Source organism: Natator depressus, chromosome 16 (genome assembly GCF_965152275.1).
Source record: "Natator depressus isolate rNatDep1 chromosome 16, rNatDep2.hap1, whole genome shotgun sequence".
Lineage (NCBI taxonomy): Eukaryota > Metazoa > Chordata > Testudines > Cheloniidae > Natator > Natator depressus.
In genome coordinates this window covers 17,967,942-17,988,205 of record NC_134249.1, presented here as the reverse complement: position 1 = coordinate 17,988,205, position 20,264 = coordinate 17,967,942, and the positions used below count along the sequence as shown (strand labels likewise).

The window sequence follows — 20,264 nt, the reverse complement described above, 5'->3', positions numbered from 1 at the left end:
GGTGGGGAATCCCGGCAGTGCTTACCTGGGGCAGCTCCCAGGAAGCATCCGGCAGGTCCCTCTGGCTCCTAGGGACAGGGAAGCATAGCTGGGGGGGAGCATGGGGAGCGGCTGCTCCCACACTGATCACATCAAAAGTGGCTCCTTAGGCGCCGACTCCCTGGGTGCTCTTGGGCTGGAGCCCCCACGGGGAAAATTGGTGGGTGCAGAGCACCCACCGGCAGCTCCCCACCCCACGCCTGGCCCCAGCTCACCTCTGCTCCACCTCCGCCTCCTCCCCTGAACGCACCGCCCCGCTCTGCTTCTCCGCGCCCCCCACTTCCCGCGAATCAGCTGTTCGGCGGGAAGCCGGGGAGGTCTGAGAAGCAGGCCGCGGCTTCCCACTCAGGCCGAGGGTGGCGGAGGTGAGCTGGGGCAGGGAGCAGTTCCCCTGCGCCCCCCCACCCCGGGGTTACCTGCTGCGGTGCGGGCGGCCCTCCTTGCGCCCCCTCCGCCCCAGCTCACCTCCTCCTCCCTGGGTCTGAGTGCGAAGCCGCCACCTGCTTCTCAGCCTGCCCCGGCTTCCCGTGCGAACAGCTGATTCGCGGGAAGCTGGGGGGCAGGGCGGAGAAGCAGAGCGGGGCAGTGTGTTCAGGGGAGGAGGCGGAGCGGAGGTGAGCTGGGGCTGGGGGTGGGGCGGGGAGCTGCCGGTGGGTGCTCTGCACCCACCAAATTTTCCCCTTGGGTGCGCCAGGGCTGGAGCATCCATGCAGTCGGTGCCTAAGGCGCCACTTTTGGCCGGTTAAATTTAGAAGCCCTTTTAGAACCGGTTCTCCCTCGCAGAACAACCGGTTCTAAAAGGGCTTCTAAATTTAACAACCGGCGAACCGGCTCCAGCTCACCACTGGTTATACAGACAAACAATAGCAAAGTGGGAACTATAATGACTAAACAATACAGAAGTGAGGATTTCACACCCCAGCTATTGATAAGTGAGTTCTTGCCAGACAGGATGCTATCAAACTAAGTTTCCTTTTACATCTTCTAGGCACTTCCCTTTCTCTGGAAGTGATAGGACAGAGTTGTATTCCTAACAGCCCAATAGCACCTTATTTCACTGTGACTAGTTTGGGATGTGAGGAGGTGACCGTTCGCTTCCCAGCTTATGGCTGCCTCTGCTGCTTAGCCAAAGGCCTTAGCCTAAGAACAGGGCCTCAGACTGTCACAGTAAGAGAAGCCCCTTACACTGGCAGACAGTGATTTTGATTCTTTCTTTTATACCTCTATAACTAGCTAAGTGATAAGAATACACCTAAATTCTTAGAGTATAGGCCTTTACAGACAGGCCTGAATATCTGTATCCTAGCACACAGGCTGTCTCTATGTGGGTTTGTTCAGGGACTCTAGGCACCGACACAATAAGAAGAAGAATACCATATTATTTATTATTATTTATGTATCTGTACTGTGGTCCAGACCACGACCCGCTTGTGCTAGGTGCTGTACAAACACAGAACAAAGAGATGGTCCCTGCCCCAAAGAGCTTATTCACTGGTTCTTCCCAAATCCCTTCTCCTTTCTCTTGAGTGAGAGAGAGAAGAACTTAAACTAGCTGGAAATTGTTTGGTGGACAAAAAGATGCCCAAGGGATCATAAAACCAGGATCGGATGCCCCAATGGATGGACAAATTGAGTCAGAAAACTGTCAGACAGAGGTTTAAAAAAACCTGTGGAGATTTTTTTCCTCCACTCAGCATAGGGTTCTTTTTTTTTTTTTTTTTTTTTTTGGAGTACTGATTGACAGCCCTATCTGGAGTGGGAATTGGCAGAATGAGACATCATTAACACAGGAGCCCGGGGCATCTGTTCAGCTAAAATCCATTAGGTTAATAAAGAAGTATTTATCTGAAATTCATGAAGCATACCAGCAGCAACAGATGAGGATAAAAAGAAAATAACAATAACATTAACCTGGCCCGGCCCTCGGAAAGATGACTAATGGAGCAACACAGATCTCTTGCATTGGATGCGATTCAGCCAGAGAACGACGACTGTTTAAAATAATAATTTAGGAGGAATTAATAATTCCTGGCACATTTGCCAATTTAGTTAGAGGAGTCATCTCACTTCACAAAGGGCCCTTTTATGTTTAAAGATTCCTGTTCAGGGTCTTCCCTGCCCTTGCAGCCGATGGCCTTGCTTTCGAAAGCCCCGTGCCAGGAACATGCTGTGAAAGAGGAATTGTTCAGGAAACCACCAAGGGGGGGCCGGGGTGGGGTGACCAGACAAATGTGAAAAATTGGGATGGGGGTGGGGGGTAATAGGAGCCTATATAAGAAAAAGACCCAAAAATTGGGACTGTCCCTGTAAAATCGGGACATCTGGTCACCCTAGGTGGGGGGATTAACCAGAATCAATGGGATATGGTGAAGAAAGGGAACAATGAAGTCTAACTATCAGGGAAACTCTGCAGAGGCTGAGCCCATTGGGGTCTCCCATTGAGGCAATGCAACCTCCATCACTTGGGATATGAACTAGGCGGACAAGGTACTGGGAAAATATCCAGGAGGAAAGAGTCCTCCATCGGCAGTGGCATGGATTGAGCCTGTGGTCTAATCTAACCCATAGGCCAATGATCAAAATGGTCTTCTCCATCTCTGCCTTCTGCGATCACCTCTGCACCCACCCCTGCCGGCTCTTTGGAGAAGCATGCCAGGGTTCTGCTGAATGTTCTGGTGAAAAGGTGAACTGGAAGGTTTTCTGGGCAAAGCCAGGGGCTTAGCACCTTTCCCAAAGACCAAACGCACTAGATAGCCTTCGAGTAAGGAAATCTCCCACCAAACTCTAGCATGGCTCAGGGGGAGGTTTGGCTTTAGCTCGGGGCAGGCCTTTCACTGAAAGAAAGGGTCTGTTGTTTCCTGACCTGATATTTCCCCCTTTTGCCCCCAGACAAACACTGAAATAGGCTGTAACATTAGCTTCTTGTTGCCGCGCCAGCTAGAGTTATTTTGGTTGCATCAAAATGTATCTGGGTTCACCAAGGGTGGGGGAGGAACATTCTGGAAGAGACCCTGTCTCTCCTGGTACCGATCAGTCTCTGTCTGTTTCCACCAATCATTATCATGCCTCGTCTCTGTTCACAGGGCCCGATCCAAAGCCAATCACAGACAGTGGGAATCTTTCCACTGACCTTACTGGACTTTGGATCAGGCCCTTATGGCATGTGCTCATTACCATGGTAACAGAGCGCTATTCGGCTTTGATCCCTGCTCATTCATGCCCCTGTTCAAGGGGACAGCAGCGATTTCTTCTACATCCCGAGATGTCGGAGAAAGAGGGACCCTTGAGGTGATATTTTCAAGTTCACGCCATGTTGGTCTAACTCTGTTCTCACGGACTCCAGCGGGAGCAGAGAACAGTTGAAAGCCCCACTCTGGAGCCGCGTGACCTATCTCTGAAACGCGTGGGGAACTCGTGGCTGGTAAGGGCTGTATTGATGGGTTGTGTCATCTTTTCTGCATTCTAGAATCGTTTACTGCCGACCATAAGCCCCTCATGGGGGAAGCGCCAGAAGTCCGAGGCTTTTTCCTTGGCTGTGGCTTCAATAGTGCGGGTAAGACAAGACCAAAGGAAAAAGGTTAAAGTTCCTTTCTTTTAGCCAGAGCAAAACCCCATCAGCTTCATGGAGGGGGAAGACTGGGCTCAGGAGAGGGTTATCCCGGCTGGAGATGTAAGGGGCTCCCCATCTTGCATTCGTGCCACAAACACTTCCTGGGTCAAGCAGTGGGCGTTTTGAATGCACATCAGGCTCAAAACAACCAAAATTGATTTCCGGACTCCGCTTACAGTCCTCTCCTCCTTTTCTTTTTGCTCAGGGATGATGCTCGGAGGTGGCTGTGGGAAGGAATTGGCCCACTGGATAATTCACGGGCGTCCTGAAAAGGATATGTACGGCTATGATATCAGGCTAGTATCTACCCTAACCCCGAATGTTTCCCCCCTGTTCTGGCTAGATATCACGGGTCAGTTCTAAAGGAGACTGCACGTGTAGGAGGAGCATTTTGTTCTGCTTTGGTTCTTGGCAGGAGCTGGGAGTGCTGAGGTGGCTGCACATCCAGCCCCATTGAGCTGGGGCGGAAACATTGCATATTGTTCACATTATTATTTATCTTACAATAGCACTCAACCAAAAGGAAGGTTCTGTTGTGGTAGGCACTGAATGTGCACATCAAGAGAAGGGGTGCCTGCACCACCGAGCTCTCCATCGATCTCAGAGGGGAACCAGAGGTTAAAGGGATCTTAAGTGATTTGCCCAACATCGCACACAGCCGGTGGGGCAGAGCAGGGAATTGAGCCCTTATCTTCTGAATCCAACTCGAGGGCTTTAACCACAATGCCATCCTTGAGCCCTAGCACTGAAGTACTTAGGTGAGTGGTGGTCATTATTAGAGAGAGATCCAAAGTCGAAAAGCTCAGATCCAGATACCCATTCATAGTAGGGGTGTTTGAAATAGTATGGGCAGTCCCCAGACATTCAAAAATTATGAGATTTTTTAAACGATCCTGATTTTTAGGGTTTTTTCCTTTGTCACTTGGTTTGCGAGCCTCGAGGGTGCACTGGGGTCATGTCTTCGAGTTTTGCTCCGCAAACATGAGTGAACCAGAAAGTGTTCGAAATAAAAAGACAGCTCCGATTCTCATGTGTTTATGTGGCTGCTGGAACTGGGGTTTTCATGACGACGCCCTTTGTCATGAGACTCTCAAAACAATCACAAGCCTTGGCAACACTAAAATCCCACCCCTAACTGGATCGAGTTTTTGCAAATAGCCCCATTCATATCTTTTTAATGGACCAAACCAAAGCCCCCATCCCAAACACCACCTAATCTGGGGGTGTTTGGAACCCCTGTTCTGAAGGTGGTGGCCTGAGCCCATGTCTAACCAAGCGGGAGTGTTACACCTGTGACCAGGTGCCCTTAGGGAGTGTGATCCTCTCACACCCAAGAGGCAATGTGCTGTGTGCTGCTCTGCCTCCAGAGAGATAGAAACTCTTACCTCATGCCCAACCTTGGGGGGAGGGGAGGGATATAACTGTGCAAGGGAGGATGGGCTGTCAGGGATTTGCTGATCTTTCTGTTGTGTCAGTAATTGCTGAAAGTGCTGCATTCCCTCTGGCCAAAGGTTTCTAATGGGGGTGTGGGGGGATTGGACTCCTTTTCAGTTACTGAAAGTAAAGAAAGAGTTTCTGGAAAGATAAAGCCTGCACAAGGTGATTTCCTCAGTCTGGCTTCAAGTCAGTTTCTTCCCAGCTCCCTCCCATCCCCTCTATGCATATTCAGGTGGAAAGCAACATGGCAGGTCAGGCAGAGACCTTTCCTACCAGAGCTATAAATAGAGAGATGGGGCTGGGGGGGAGGGTCTGAGGACTCAGCTGGGCTGGTACTTGCTTGTGGACCAGCAGGCTGTGGATTGAATTCCCCTGGCTGCATCAGTTGATGGATCTGGGCTCTGGGCTCTGGGCTCTTACTAATGCGTAAGCGGTCTGGCTTGGAGAAGGTGGGGAGGAGTGTAGCGCTCTCAGGAGCCAGAAGGTCTCTTTAACATGCTCAAGCCCCACATATGCATGTCGCATCACGAGACAGCATAACTGATGGGCTGGGCAGTTCAGGTAATTAGATGCCTGACTGGCATCAAGTGCACCTGGAAAATTGCAGGGGCAAAGTAAGAGACATGATTGAAGCCCTTTTCAAACGCTGGTCCTATTGCATTCGATTGAGGTGTAATGGAAATGGAGGCTATGCATCTGGGTGAATGAATGGGAGCTGCTTTCCTAGATGTTGCTGGGTGCCCAAGCTGGGCCAGTTATTACGAGGTAGTTTTGCTTACGCAGGCTTGTAGTCAAAACTGGGTGTCTGCAGGCTGACAATTCTGATTTCCCTGTGTGCACAGGGCCAGTCTCTCGGCAGCTGCCCCGTCTCTCTGAAGAGCTGGAATTAATTACACTGGATCGCTTTAATGAATTTACGTGTTGGGTTTATCTCATTTCCTCCATTGCGTTTTCGTGCAAACAGCTTCCATCAGACACCAGGAGACTGCAATGATGAGAGAAGACAGGGTAATTATATCTGGGTGTTGTTGCTGTTGTCCAATTAGTGCAGTGCCTAATCCTCTTAGTTAATAATTGGGGTGACGATTTCAATTGGCGAAAGATTATCTTCCCCCCGCAGCAGGACATGGGCCATGAGGTTTTGAATGCGCAGATGCAGGCTCTGTAATTGGTTTTTCGTTTTCAATTACACTTTATTGGGTTTGTTGTTTTAGAGGCATGATAAGAAAAAAAAAAGCTGTCAGACGTGAGCTTTAAAAGTCACATCGCAACAAAAGGCAGACCCCGCACAGACCCACTGGGCCAGGCTAGTACCGTGGAAAGGAACAGTTCACCTCACTGTCAGCAGGGGACAGCAGAAAAATACAGTGTGTGGCCTTCCTGCTCCTAGCCCTGCAGCCGGTGCCTCTTTAGGAAGTATGCTGCTCACAGATCATGGAGATCATTATGCTGGGAATGAACCTGCTGCAATATTAGAAGGGGCGCTGGGCACTTACGAAAAGCCGTGTGGGGTTTGTAATCCAGATCTGAGCTTTGCTGTTTTGTCTCATCTCCGTAAACTGCAGCTGAGATTCTGAAATTTAATGAAGGGATTTGAGTTGTCCAGGCAGCTATGACAATCTCCCCCTCCATGTCTGATAATGATCACGCAATCTTAGCACACACACAGCGTCGAGTACAGAAGCTTTCAGCTTGACAGATCCGAAAGCCCTTTAAAAACATGTCGATCAAAATTTGTGACTTTGTGTAACTCCATTGGCTTTGATGGAGTTACACCAAGGGTGAATTTGCCTCACATACATAGGCACATGTGGATCTGTCACTTCACCCACCACTGACAGACAGCCACCTCTGGCTGGAATGTGGCAGCTGCTGAACATTTCACAACACGTGAAGAATACCAGAACCAGCTGAAACTGCCAGGGGAGCAGAGCATAATTTTCCAAACATGGATCTGGGCAGGGCAAAGGCTTGGTATGGAGCTTCTTATAGCTCCTATGCGTGATGGATTTTCTAGCCCCCAGCTTGGTTTGTGTCTCTGCCAGATGGCAAGTCGGACCCCAGCCCGTTTATTAGTTTGTGGTTCCTGGAGTTATGAACCCAGTGTTCAACCTTGCTGGGTTTTTTATTATTATTTTTTTAAACTCCTCTTTAAATAGCTCTCTTTTCCACGTATTTAAATATTTATTCTTTCGAATGCTCACTTGTAAATATTTCATCTGCTGGCAGTTGCTTCTCTTGCTTCTGTCAAATGTTCACTGCCTTACTACACGGGCTGAGGCTCCAGGAAGATGGCTGGTGGGTGAGCCATGATACGTGAAGTGGTGCATGCTGATATACCAGACAACTGTGGCTTTTGAGGCCCCAGTCCCAGTTCTCCAAGCAAGACCAAGTCCCAGAGAGCTGACGTGCCTGATGCCCATGATTATTATCCGAAAGGCTCTTTGCCAGTGGGTTTCCTTTCCAGTCTACGGGTCTGCATGGCCCCTGGGGCTCCCATGCCTAAGTGTCTGTGCTGAGTCTAACCGCTGATTAATGCAGGTGATAAGTGGAGGGTAGTGATGAGTATGAGCTACAAAACCAGACCTGAACTTCCCCAAATACAAAGAAGTTTAGTCCATTACACAGCAGGACAAGAGGCCAGATGCGAAGTATTTGATCCAGATCCCAACTGTCCTGAAATCCAGGGGAATTCAGCTCCGGGGTGTTCCCCAGCAGTAATCATAGGACTGGAAGGGACATCGAGAGGTCATCTAGTCCAGTCCCCTGCACTCATGGCAGGACTGAGTATTATCTAGGCCATCCCTGACAGGTGTTTGTCTAACGTGCTCTTAAAAGTCTCCAATGATGGGGATTCCACTACCTCCCTAAGCAATTTATGCCAGTGCTTAACCACTCTGACAGTTAGGAAGCTTATCCTAATGTCCAACTTAAACTGCTAAACTTGCTGCAATTTAATCCCATTGCTTCTTGTCCTGACCTCAGAGGTTAAGAAGAACAATTTCTTCTCCCTCCTCCTTGTAACAACCTTTTATGGACTTGAAAACTGTTCTCATGTCCCCTCTCAGTCTTCTCTTCTCCAGACTAAACAAACATCATTTTTTCAATCTTCTCTCATAGGTCGTGTTTTCTAGACCTTTCATCATTTTTGTTGCTCTTCTCTGGACTCTCTCCAATTTGTCCACATCCTTCCTGAAATGTGGCGCCCAGAACTGGACACAATACTCCAGCTGAGGCCTAATCAGCGCTAAGTAGAGTGGAAGAATTTTAACTCTCAAAAGTCACATGAAAGGGCTGCACATGTTAGCAATCCCCTTCCCCACCCCTCTCGCCATACCAGAGGACTTGTAGCAGGATGACAATCTCTGCAAACCCCGGCATTAACCTCAGCTGAGTGTTGGGGAGATACGGATCCCCCATTAGTCTGTTAAAAAATTGTATTAGTGGCAAGATGGGGAGTGGGGGGAAAGAAAAGTTCAAACCTCTTGTTTAAAAAGACCCCAAAGCCTTTTTTCTGTTGATGTTGTGGTCTGATCTGCTGTTTTCTGAGCGCCCCCCATCTCCTGTCCATGGAGAAAATGGGGGTGGGGGTGGGGGAGGGGAGCTGAAAGTATTGTTTGAAAAGGCCCTATAAATGATATTCTGTCTTGCCTGTTGCCTGATGTCTGGCTCCCCCTTCTCCAGACCTGAGGGCTTTAGGCTGGATGGGAGCCACTGCAATTTTGCATGACACGCTCCCCTGCTTGCCAAAGTCAATGGATGGGAAAGGTGCCATCGGTAAGAGAGGAGGAGGTTATTGTCGGTGAATTATAGGTCTCTGTTAATAATAATAATAATTAATAATAAATTAATGATATGAGCATGTGCTGAAGTAGCACATTCCTTCAAGGAGCTTTTCTGTTTGACAGATGAAAATTATGTCCAACAAATTTTAGATGCTTTGGGTTTTATGTCTATTTCAGTCTGGAGAGAACTGGATGAAAAATGTAAAGAATATTCATGGCTCTTTCTTTTTTCAGGCAGTGTTGCACCAGAGAGGGGCACTTGCAGGCCAGCTTGACTTGCTGAAGGCTGAGCAGAATTTAGCCTGAAATATCCTGCCCCCATGAGACCATATGCTGCCCCCAGTTACACTGGTATAAATCTGTTTAAATCAAGGCTGCAGAATTTGGTCCATGCAGCATAAAAAGCATCCAGCCCAGAAGTGAGATCAGGGAACAGTACAGCTTGGTCGCATATGGTGTGAGTCGGTTCTGCTGTGGTCCATTGTCTCACATACTCTATTTCTTACATTTGCTTGGATAAAGAACAGATGAGACTTCTTAGGCTCCATCTCACCTTTTAATCTGCAGAGACCTTCAAGGGAGGCAAAGATGCAAAGAACCAAATTCAGGATCTCGGTTTCTCCAGTAGAGATCCACAGCTAATCGAATGAACGCAGTGTTGCTATGGGAAGCAGTGTGTCCCAGTAGATGGTGCACTGGATTGGGACTTAGGAGACCTGGGTCCTATTCCCAGCTCTGTCACTGCCCTGCTGAGTGACTTCAGGCCAAATCATGTCCCCTCTCTGTGCCTCAGTTTCTCCTCTGGACAAATTAAGATACTGATATTTACCATTTTTTGTAGAATGCTTTTGAGACCTCTGGATCCAAAGCGCTGTATATTAAACGCTGCTATGGTTTTAGACCAGTGTAATGGAGTTAAATATGGCTATAAAAAAAGATTGAAACAAACCATACTTAACCTATTGCATGAGTAGGGTCAGAACCTATGACCTTCAGTATCTGAGCACAGACTTCAGCTAAAGCAGGAATTCCTTTAACTGACAGGACTAGGAGGAGCTGAGCCCTTAAAAGACCAGCTAATAGAGGCACACACCACACATTTTACAAGCGCGTCACTGAAGCATCAAGGCCTCTCGGACACGGATGTGTTAGTCAGAGCGCATTACGCCCCGGTTTCTCTGAGCGCTGATGCGCATTCACTTATCCTGCATGGTTCCGGCTGCGCGATGTGGTGGCGGTGGGTCTTCCTTGTAATCAGGGAGAGCTAGAAAGGGTCTTCTTCCAGGGTTAGTTGTATTTTCCCCCCCACCCCCTCTGCTCCTGCTTCATGTCACTAGTTCCAGGCATCCTCCCTCAGAAACGACAGCCCGTTCTTGATGCTGGTTTGAGGCTGATACCCGGCTTGCGGTGCTCTGGGCGGGCACTGCCTTCGGGCTTTGATGGCATCTGACAGTTGATGATAATGAGGGCGAAATGGAAGGAAAGACAGCGGAACTGTGTCAGGGAATGGCTTGGAAGTGTTCAGATTGGCCCAGTCTCTTAAAGGAGGTAGCTTGGCTCTGAGCTGAGGTGACACCCAAATAGTGCATTGTGGCAGCTGCAGGGACAGGCATGCGTGGTGAATATATTTGTACCCAGGTTGGGGGGGGGGAGGGGAGGAGACTGAATTTATTACTGCCAGGCACCCAGTCCAGTCACTCTGCACCTGTGCAAAGGGAGTGTGAAATGTTGCCACTCTGGGGGTGGTGGCATCTTGTGCTCCTTTGGCCCTGGTGCAAATGGCAGCACAACATGCAGGGTGGTGAAGAATCAGGCCCACCCTGTGCAGGGGTAGATGACCACACACGGTGCAAAGAGGAGGCTGGTGAAGCTCAGGAGGTTTTCAGACCTGAGTCGAATCCTCAGCTGATGTAAATGGGCCTTGAATCGAGTGGCGCTACCTTGGTTTACACCAGTTCAGGATGTGGGCCAGCCTGCTCTGAAGGGCACAGAGAGAATCCATTGCCGTAAGCACTGGCCTCGCAGCTTTTCGACGATTTTCTTTAAACGAGACCCCCCAAGTTTGTGGGTTTCCCATTTTTCTTTACGGCAGTGATATTCCAGTGGCCAGCCCATGTGCGAAGGAGTTGTTCAGATTGCTAGAGAGAGTATATATCCCCCCAAATCAGAGCAAGCAGTCAAGTCCTGCTGGCGAGTAGGTACAATCACATCAAGTTTCCCAGATCATCTTTGGATCAGGGTCCTGTTCATACTTGACCCTTCCGTCTGGAATGAAGAGTTACATCAGAAATCAGAACCAGTGCTTGGGTGCATCACATGGGATATGTAATCAAATAAGACTGCTGCTGTTGGGTTGGGTAGTTTTTTTTAAAGAGGGGGTATTACCCCCTTTTAATAATCTGAACGTCTTTAATTGCCTAGTGACACTGACATGGCAAGAAGTCTGAGCGTCATTGATGAGCCTCTTTCAGATTTACACCCACGTGGGCTGTCTGCTCAGGACTCATTAGCCTGCTGAGAAATGCGAGAGACACAGCCGAGGTGTCTCTTTTAGAGTCCATCTCTCTTTTTGGGGGGAAGGTTCTTTTGCATTTCCAGAGCAAATGCCATTTCCCCAGGGTAAAATGGCTTCACGGTGCAGCATACAGGAGGGAGAAGGAAAATGCTGGAGCTCTCTTTCCAAAATCACCCCATTCCACTGGATAAACTGGGCCTTCTTAGTTCATGCTAGGAGCCAGGCTCTTCAGCCCAGTTCTACAAAAGTATTTCGGCTCCTAACTCCGATTGAAATCAAAGGGAGTTAGGTGCCTAAACACCTTTGAGGATCTGGGCCCTCATCCTGTGCAAATCCCGTGAGGAAGGGCCAGTGTGGAAGTATCCTCTGTAAGAGTCAGATCGCGCCCACTGCTACTCCAGTCTGCCCCTTCATGCACCAAGGAAGAGTCTTTCTGCTTGTGCCCCCACTCCCGTTCATTTATGTGTGCCCAATGTGGTTAGTTATTCTCCAGGCTGATAATTAGAAAGTGGGGTGGATCCGAACACCCTGAAGCAGTAGGGAGGTTTGAAATCTGAACTTGGACCAGCATTTTGCAAAATGACTCTTCATATAAAGGACCCAGATGCAAACCTCCCTCCCCCCAAAACCACTCCCCCATGCTTGTGGGAGTTCAGGGCCTGGGCTTCACTTCTGCAGCTTGAGATGATCTCTGATGATAACACGAGATGTGAATTTTCAGGATCCTGACACCCCCTTAGCTCCTGAGCAGCAATAACTAAAAACCAAATGTTACACCAAGGAAAAGCAATGGGGTTGTGGGGGAAAAAAACCCCAAACATTTCCCAGGGTTTGGAACTGGAGCCCAGACCCTTGAACTGTTCAGGGGCTGGGAGCTGTGCTTTAAAGATCTGATACTGACAATCGAGGCCCCAAATCAGGACAGCACATTCGCATGTGCTTTAGTCCCACTGAAATCAAGGCGATTGGATTGCTTTCCTGCACTGGGGCCTTTTTGAGCTCAGAAAGCCGGGCAGAGATCTCTTTGCCCTTTGCATTCCACTCCCCAACACCGGATGGCTTTCTTTTGCTTTTCCTACATTGCTTGTTCTCCTTGAGGATCTTTTGTGTGTGTTGGGAGTGGGGAGGTTAAGTATTATTTTTAAGATCACAATACATTTGGATTTGTCCATTCACTTTATTGCTGCCTCAGTTCCCCTCCCCTGCCCTATCAGCACCCATTGGGATATCCTGCCCCTGATTTAGTTAGAGATTGGTCCTGCTTTGAGCAGGGGGTTGGACTAGATGACCTCCTGAGGTCCCTTCCAACCCTGATATTCTATGATTCTTCCGCACTTATCTGGCTGAGAAGGCGCTCACGGTCTCACAGGTAGCCGCTCTTATCAGAAGAGTTTCTGAAAAAAGCTTGCTTCTGCTGCTGGGCCCGGCAGAGCTCAGCATCGACCCTGCTCCAGTCATGGAAGCTAGGAAGCTAGGTGGGGTCTCCTGCTAACCGATAAATATGCCATTGAGCCACATGCACCTGCAGTGGCTGCCAGCTCAGAACACTATGCATGACAGTCTGGTTCATGAACCTTCTTGCCACGTGGACCAAGGTGCCCACACAGATCAGCGTTCCTCAAAGGAACTGCTGCTAGATGATCAGAATTATCAAAGCCAAGCCCCAGGGCTGACTGGCTGTTTCAACTCAAGATAGATAGCTGTGTGCAAAGCAGAGGCTTCATGGCTTTATCTTTCCCTGGGAAGCAGTGTTATCTGGGAGGCGATAGCAAAGGTTTGTGAATTAGGAGGCCTGAATTCTATTCCTAGCTTTGCAGCTAACTCACTACGTGACTTTGGGCATGTTGGTTAACCTCCATGCCTATCTCCCCATGCTTAGCCATCTTTGCACAGCACTACCTAAGTGCAAAGTGTTCTCGTCGCTCCTATTTGTCTATCTGGCATGAAACGCCTGCATGAGGAGAACACAGAAGTTAGGTTCTCCCCTCCATCCTGCATGGAAAAGGCTCTTTTGATGCAGAAATTACTAGGCAAGAGTCTCTGGCCTGTGTTATGCAGGGTGTCAGTGGAGAAGATTGTAATGGTCCCTTCTAGCCTTAAAGTCAGTGAATCTATGTCCTGGATTTACACAGGGAGGAAGAGAGTTAGTTTAAATTTTCTTGTCAGGGTCAGAATGAGGTGTCAGCGTTGCTTTCTATTGGCCCTATGCCTCCTCCATTGTGTGCCCCAACCTAATTCAAGAGCACACTCATCCCTTTTCCTAGCATAAGAACGGCCATCCTGCGCCAGATCAGTGGTCCGACTACCCAAGTAGCCTGGCTTCTGACAGTGGCCAATGCCAAATGTTTCAAAGGGAATGAACGGAACAGGGCAATCATCAAGTGATTCATCCCCTTTCGCCCAGTCCCAACATCTGGCGGTCAGAGGCACTCTTCCTCCATCGTCTTCCCAGGGTCTGGACACCAGCAGGGCTCCTTGTGTGCAAAGAATAGCATCTATAACTTGGTGCTTAGCATGTTTCCTGCTAAGAGGCTTGATTAAACCACAACAGCTGCCTCCACATCTGGATTTGGGTAGATTTTTTGTTTTCTTGTTGCGGGAGAAGAACAGACAACCCACCGCGTGGGTAGAGAGTGAAAGAAGATGGCTCCTTCATGCTGTGCAGATGGGCCAGGCTGGGTTATAGGCTCAGGGGTAGCTGCCCCATGGCCCCAGGTGAGCATCTGATCCCACAGTTCTTTGGGGGATGTTCAAGGCATGGGGATGTTTTCCTTTCTGCAGTGCAGTCACCCCATAAAGGGACAGGAAAAGCTTAAAATAATCCCTTCCTGCTCTTAACCTTTTGGCCTTCCTTGCCCAAACAAGGCTCCCTCACTGTCTCCTTCCCGCTTCTCGGTCCCTTCTGACAATGCTGAGTGAGAGGAAAGGGCTTGGTTAGGTAGAGAGCCCAGGGGGCCATGTGCCTGGCGACCTGTGACCAGAAGTAGGGGATTAGTGCCCTAGGCCCTCGCCTCAGGAGACTTGAGATAACTAGTCCGAGCTCATAATGAGAAAACGGGTTGTTTGGCCTCTCTCTAGCACTTCCTATATGACTCTACAGCCCCTCCCGCACCCCCCTTTCTCCCAGAAACACACAGTCAGGCATACTTGTAATCAGTTGGCAGCTCTGTAGAAAGGGCTTCAGGATGGGTGTAGCGGGGGCCTGGGAGGCACAGGCCAGGCACCGTACATTGGCAGAGCTGGGGGGTGAGAGCAGGACTGGAGTAGGAGGGGGCACTGTGGGAAGGCCAGGACTGAAATAACAGGGGTGCTATGAGGCAGAGTCGAGGGGCAATGGCAGAGCTGAGGACGTGTGTGTGTGTGAGGCGGGGGGGCGGACGGAAAAGCAGGGAGCTTTCAGGCCGAACTAGAGCCGTGTGAGCACTGGGCTAGCATGTGACATGTCACGGCAGGCTGAGGGGAGTGGCAGAGCTGTGTGTGAGCAGCTTGCGTGGTACCCCGAGCTCTCCGCCTGGCAATCAGTTATGCAGGCCCTGGGAAGTGGAGAATAGTTGGGGTGCAATCTGCTCTGCACCCACACCCTCCTGATCCCTTCCCTCACATTCCCGCTGCCCGGCCTGCCCCTGACACCCTACTCCAGGGGGCTGGGAGCAGGGCCAGCACAGAGCCCGATGTCAGCTCTGCACCGGCCAGGGAGGTGCCAGCACAGCTGGTATTTTCAGGGGCCTGTCTTCTCTGTTTAGACGGCAGGCTCTTTCACTATGTGTACGTACAGCACCTAGCACAAGGTGGCTGTGAGTTAAGCTGCAGACTCCAGGGGCTCCTATAATCCAAGTAACAATGGCTTCCTCCCTTTGCTGTAAGGTCGCATGGCCCTCAGAGCACGGGCTGGGAGCTTTGCCTCTGAAGGTCTCCTTCTCTTTGCCTTTCAGGAGGTTTCACCGCTCTCTCACCGCCAACAACCGCTGGATCCGGGAGCGAAGCCACGAGTCGTACGCCAAGAACTATTCGGTCGTCTTCCCCTATGACGAGCCGCTGGCTGGGCGCAACATGAGGAGGGACCCCCTGCACGAGGTCAGTGCCCAACCCCCCCTGGGAAACGCTGGCTTGAGGGCATGGGGGAGCAAGGCACCCAGCTGCCTCTGGTAGCAATGTCAAATCTAAACAAGGCTTGTCCATGAGTACATGCCGCAGCCCACTCACCAATCTTCGAGGGGGCAATGGCCAGGCCTGCCCTTCAGCACCCAGAAAAGCAGCTGCTTATTTGGTCGCAAGGGGAACCACTGCACAATGCAAAAGGCTACCCTTGCGGCAGCCTCCTGGCTCAGAAAGTGACAGACTGAAGGCAGGGACGAACCAGGGACCTGACCCATTGCTGGTGTGACCGGGCACCGCTCCCTGGAAATCAAGGGCACTGTGCCCAAATACACCAGTAGTGAACTGGGCCCTGGGGTCTCCTGCATGATGGTGGGGCTCTTTAAAAACCAGCCCTTGCTCTCCCTGGCTGTCTCGCCAGCCCGGCTGAGTGACGCGTGGAGATGGCAGTGTGGGCGGCCGGCACTTTCAAGCAGATGGCACTGTATTAATAGCCAACTACTGCCTGCCAGTTTCCAGGCCTCTGTTGCCCAGCTGTCACTGCCTGACTCCAAATCCCTCAGGAAGGTCGGGCTGGCGTGGCCAGAGCGAAACTGTTCTGTGGCAGGAAACCTCAGGAAGGAGGGTTTCTAAAAGGGAAGCTCAAAAGCTGCCACTGACTCTGTCTCTCTGCTCGGTCCCAAGCCTGGTACTGGGCTGGTGCCGGACTGTTCCCAGAGACACTTACCGGGCAGACTTGAGGGGGACTGAGAAGAAGGGACACAGGACCTTAGAAATGTGGAGACGGACCTTTAAACAGTGAGCGCTTTCCTGGGATTGCACCAGGTCCCTGCCTCATTGGAAAAGGTTTTGCAGGTGCTCTTGGCAGCCGGTTGCTCTCTGATGCCTACTGCTCTTTGGTTTTCTGGAGGGGCGAGCTCTCTGAGCGGTTATAGTCCAGACCACTGGCTTCTCTTCCTGCCTTTGCTGCTGACATCCTATGTCATCTTGAACCAATCCCTTCAAGCCAAAATTTTCAAATTTGGGGTCTTAAAAAAGAGGCCTGATTTTTCAAAGGTGCTTTGCACACGCAACACCCACGATTACCATGGCTCAGCACCACCAAAACCACCTGCTTGCAGCCAGGGGACCAGGTTCTGGTCTCATTTACACTGCTGAAAATCTGAAGTGACTCCATTTACCTTTGCAGCAGTGTGAACAAGGTCAGAATTGGAAACCAAGTTTCCTGAGCCAGTTTCAGCGGGTTGTTAATTCCGATCCCTCCATTTACCCCCACTGTAGCGCAGAGCCTTGAGCAGCGATACAGAAATTCCTTCACACGCACACCCCACTCTGCTGTCAACAGCTTAGCTGGTTTCTGTCACTGAGAATGCAATTTTGTTTTAATAGCATGTCTAATACATGGTGCCCATTTGAGTGACAATTTGGTATTTATACATTAAGCACCAAAACATGGGTGTGTTTTATAAATAGATGTGGATAATTTCTAAAATATTCAACAATAAATATTCTTTTTAACATAAACACAAAACAAAAATATCCTGATGGTTCACTTTATTACTGTGAGTAGAGACTGTTTTGGAGGGGGGAACAGGGAAGAAATGAAAAAGGGGGCATATAAATATTAAATCAGAATATTATTTTTACTACTTTAGAAATTTATGTTGGGGAAAATCTGGCCCTTGTGCTTATCATCAGTCAGTTACCAATCAACCAATAACCCAAACTTTGGCACAGTGCATATGGAGCCTGCGGAACTCCTTGCTACAAGATTTTATTATATTATTACTTGACTGCAGTTAGGCTGTTGGTGTGCAGAGATCACTGCCTATCATCCTGACCAATACTGTCTCATTGTTTCCGTTCCTTATACCCTGCCCATCTGTCTATATCCTTCTGTTGTCTCTTGTCTGGTATTTAGATTGCAAACTCATGGGGGGCAGGAGCTGTCTTTTGGTTCTGTGTTTTTACCACACCTAGCACAATGGGATGTAGCTGTATTAAAATACACATTGTTTGCCTTCAGACATTAAGCCAACTCATAATTGTCTGTGGCTGGAAGAAATTTCATTCCCCCAGCTACTCAAACACCTGAGTCCCTCTCCCCGTCCTCCCCCACAGCCCAATAATTAAATAAATAAGACTCTGTACTGGCTACTGCTGGAGGAAGGACTATATGGAGTTGGTCCCAAACACCACTTCCTACAATCCCATTCCCTTTTATAATAATCCAATTCTGGTCTGCACCAATTAATAGATTTTAAGGCCAGAAGGGACCTGATATTCTGCATAACAGAAGCCATAGAACTTCATCTAGGTCTGATCATTGTTGTTTATTAACTAGCTTGTTAAAAGCATTTTTCAATGAAGCCCACTATTCTTTCCCCTTTGATTCGTATGGTGCATAGCTTACAGAGGCTTGAATTCACCCGTGTGCAGACCAATGCATTGCTAATGTCCACCTAAGTCCTTGTGCTGGTCGCCTGCACAGAGTGAATTGTTTTGTGAGTCTCCTGTCTTTTGTTCCTTCTCTTCCTTTCATCTTCTTCTCTCAGAGTAGCCCCCATCTAATTAATGCTGATAAAACCAGGAATGTCTGGGAAGGGTCACCCTGGGGTGGTTTCCACAAATGCTTTCCTGGTGTGTCTGGTGCTTCACAGGGCAGTGAAAATACAGGTTATGCCATGCAGACTCCCCTGAGATAAGCCACCATCCCAAACCCACAGCCTGGGCTCTGTGGTTTTCTAGCTCTGTGTCCCTACGCTATTGATTTCTCGAACCCTCAGCACAGAGAGAAGGGCAAATAGCTCCCAGCATGGAAATGCCAGGTCTGGAAAGCAGGTAGAACAGATACTGGGTTGGTCAGATGTCTGACCATCCTCACCGGGGCCTGACTTCATCGCAGCAGATGAGTGCCATGGTCCCAGAAAAGCCAGACATCGGCTGGCTAGTACATCAGTGGCTCACCAGCTGCTGTTCTGCATATCTGTGTAATTCCACAGGGAAGGTCAGACAATCACACCCGTGCTAACACAAATCCTGCTACTGCGAATAATGATCACACTCAGCACTTCCATTGTGCTTTTAATTTTCCAAGTGTTTTCCAGCTGTCAGCTAAAAAATCCCCTCCTCCTCTTCTGGGTGGCAGAGAAATATTTCCACTCCTGCTTTTCAAACAGGGACACCCTGAGGGGTTCGTGACTTGCCCAGCGCCACAGAGAGAAGGAATGTGACAATCACAGAACTGGAAGGGACCTCGAAAGGTCATCTAGTCCAGTCCCCTGCGCTGGTGGCAGGACTAAGTTTCAGGGATGGTCTAGATAATACTTGCTCTTAAAAATCTCCAATGATGTAGATTCCGCAACCTCCCTAGGCAATTTATGCCAGTGCTTCACCACCCTGATCGTTAGGAAGTTTTTCCTAATGTCCAACCAAAATCTCCCTTGCTGCAGTTTAATCCCATTGCTTCTTGTCCTGTCCTCAGAGGTAAAGAAGAACGATTCTTCTCCCTCCTCCTTGTAAACCTTTTTACACACTTGAAAACTGTTATCATGTCCTCTCAGTCTTCTCTTCTCCAGACTAAACAAACCCAGTTTTTTCAATCTTCCCTCATAGGCCATGTTTTCTAGACCTTTCATCATTATTGTTGCTCTTCTCTGGACTTTCTCCAATTTGTCCACATCTTTCCTGAAATGTGGCACCCTGAACTGGACACAATACTTCAGCTGAGGCCTAATCAGCGCGGAGTAGAGCGGAAGAATTACTTTTCGTGTCTTGCTTACAACACTCCTGTTAATACAGCAAAGAATGCTGTTTGCTTTTTTGCAACAGCGTTACACTGTTGACTCATATTTAGCTTGTGATCCGCTATGACCCCCAGATCCCTTTCCGCAGCACTCCTTCCTAGGCAGTCATGTCCCATTTAGTATGTGTGTAACTGATTGTTCCTTCGTAAATGAAGTACTTTGCATTTGTTCTTACTGAATTTCTTCCTATTTACTTTAGACCATTTCTCCAGTTTGTCCAGATCATTCTGAATTTTAATCCTGTCCTCCAAAGCACTTGCAACCCCTCCCGGCTTGGTATCGTCGGCAAACTTTATAAGTGTGCTCTCCATCAATGATTTAGATAATGGCACAAAGATATTGAACAGAACCGGACCCAGAACTGATCCCTGCGGGATCCCACTTGTTATGCCCTTCCAGCACAACACTGAACCACTGATAACTACTCTCTAGGAACGGTTTTCCAACCAGTTTTGCACCCACCTTATAGTAGCTCCATCTAGGTTGCATTTCCCTAGTTTGTTTATGAGAAGGTCATGTGAGACCGTATCAAAAGCTTTACTAAAGTCAAGATATACTACATCTACTGCTTCTCCCCTGTCCCCAAGGCTTGTTACCCATCAAATCAGGTTGCCAGAATTAGAACTCAGCAGAGGCTTGCTCTCAATTCTTTGCTCAGACCAACCTGTCTCAGAGCACAGAGAGAGCATGGTGGGGTGCCATGTGGCATTGCTGACCTGGCTGCCATGCCAGTTACCTATGCCAGGGTTGATCTCGGTGTCACCCCTGGCACACACTCTCTGGGGTTGGGAGTAGGGCAATGCCTCTGTAGCCTGCCCCAGCCTGATCAGGCCCCATGTTAGATCTTTACTGGAGTTCTTGCTCCACAGAGAGTTGAGATTTGGGGGCTGGTGTGCGATGGCACTGTGCATGGTATACTCTGATATCAGAGGGGGGTGCTATCTGTCCTGTGCTGCTCCTTTTGGGCCGCTCTGAGG

The 20,264-nt window shown here is 49.2% G+C and overlaps 1 protein-coding gene across 1 annotated transcript in view; it reads left to right on the top strand.

Moving 5' to 3' along the window:
* Nucleotides 1-20,264, top strand: part of SARDH (sarcosine dehydrogenase) — a 101,474-nt gene that overhangs the window by 22,042 nt on the left and 59,168 nt on the right. Inside the window, exons 9-11 of the mRNA XM_074974029.1 lie at nucleotides 3,506-3,592; nucleotides 3,855-3,945; nucleotides 15,319-15,460. Of these exons, the coding sequence (XP_074830130.1) occupies nucleotides 3,506-3,592; nucleotides 3,855-3,945; nucleotides 15,319-15,460 (320 nt within the window). The remainder of the gene's footprint in view (nucleotides 1-3,505; nucleotides 3,593-3,854; nucleotides 3,946-15,318; nucleotides 15,461-20,264) is intronic.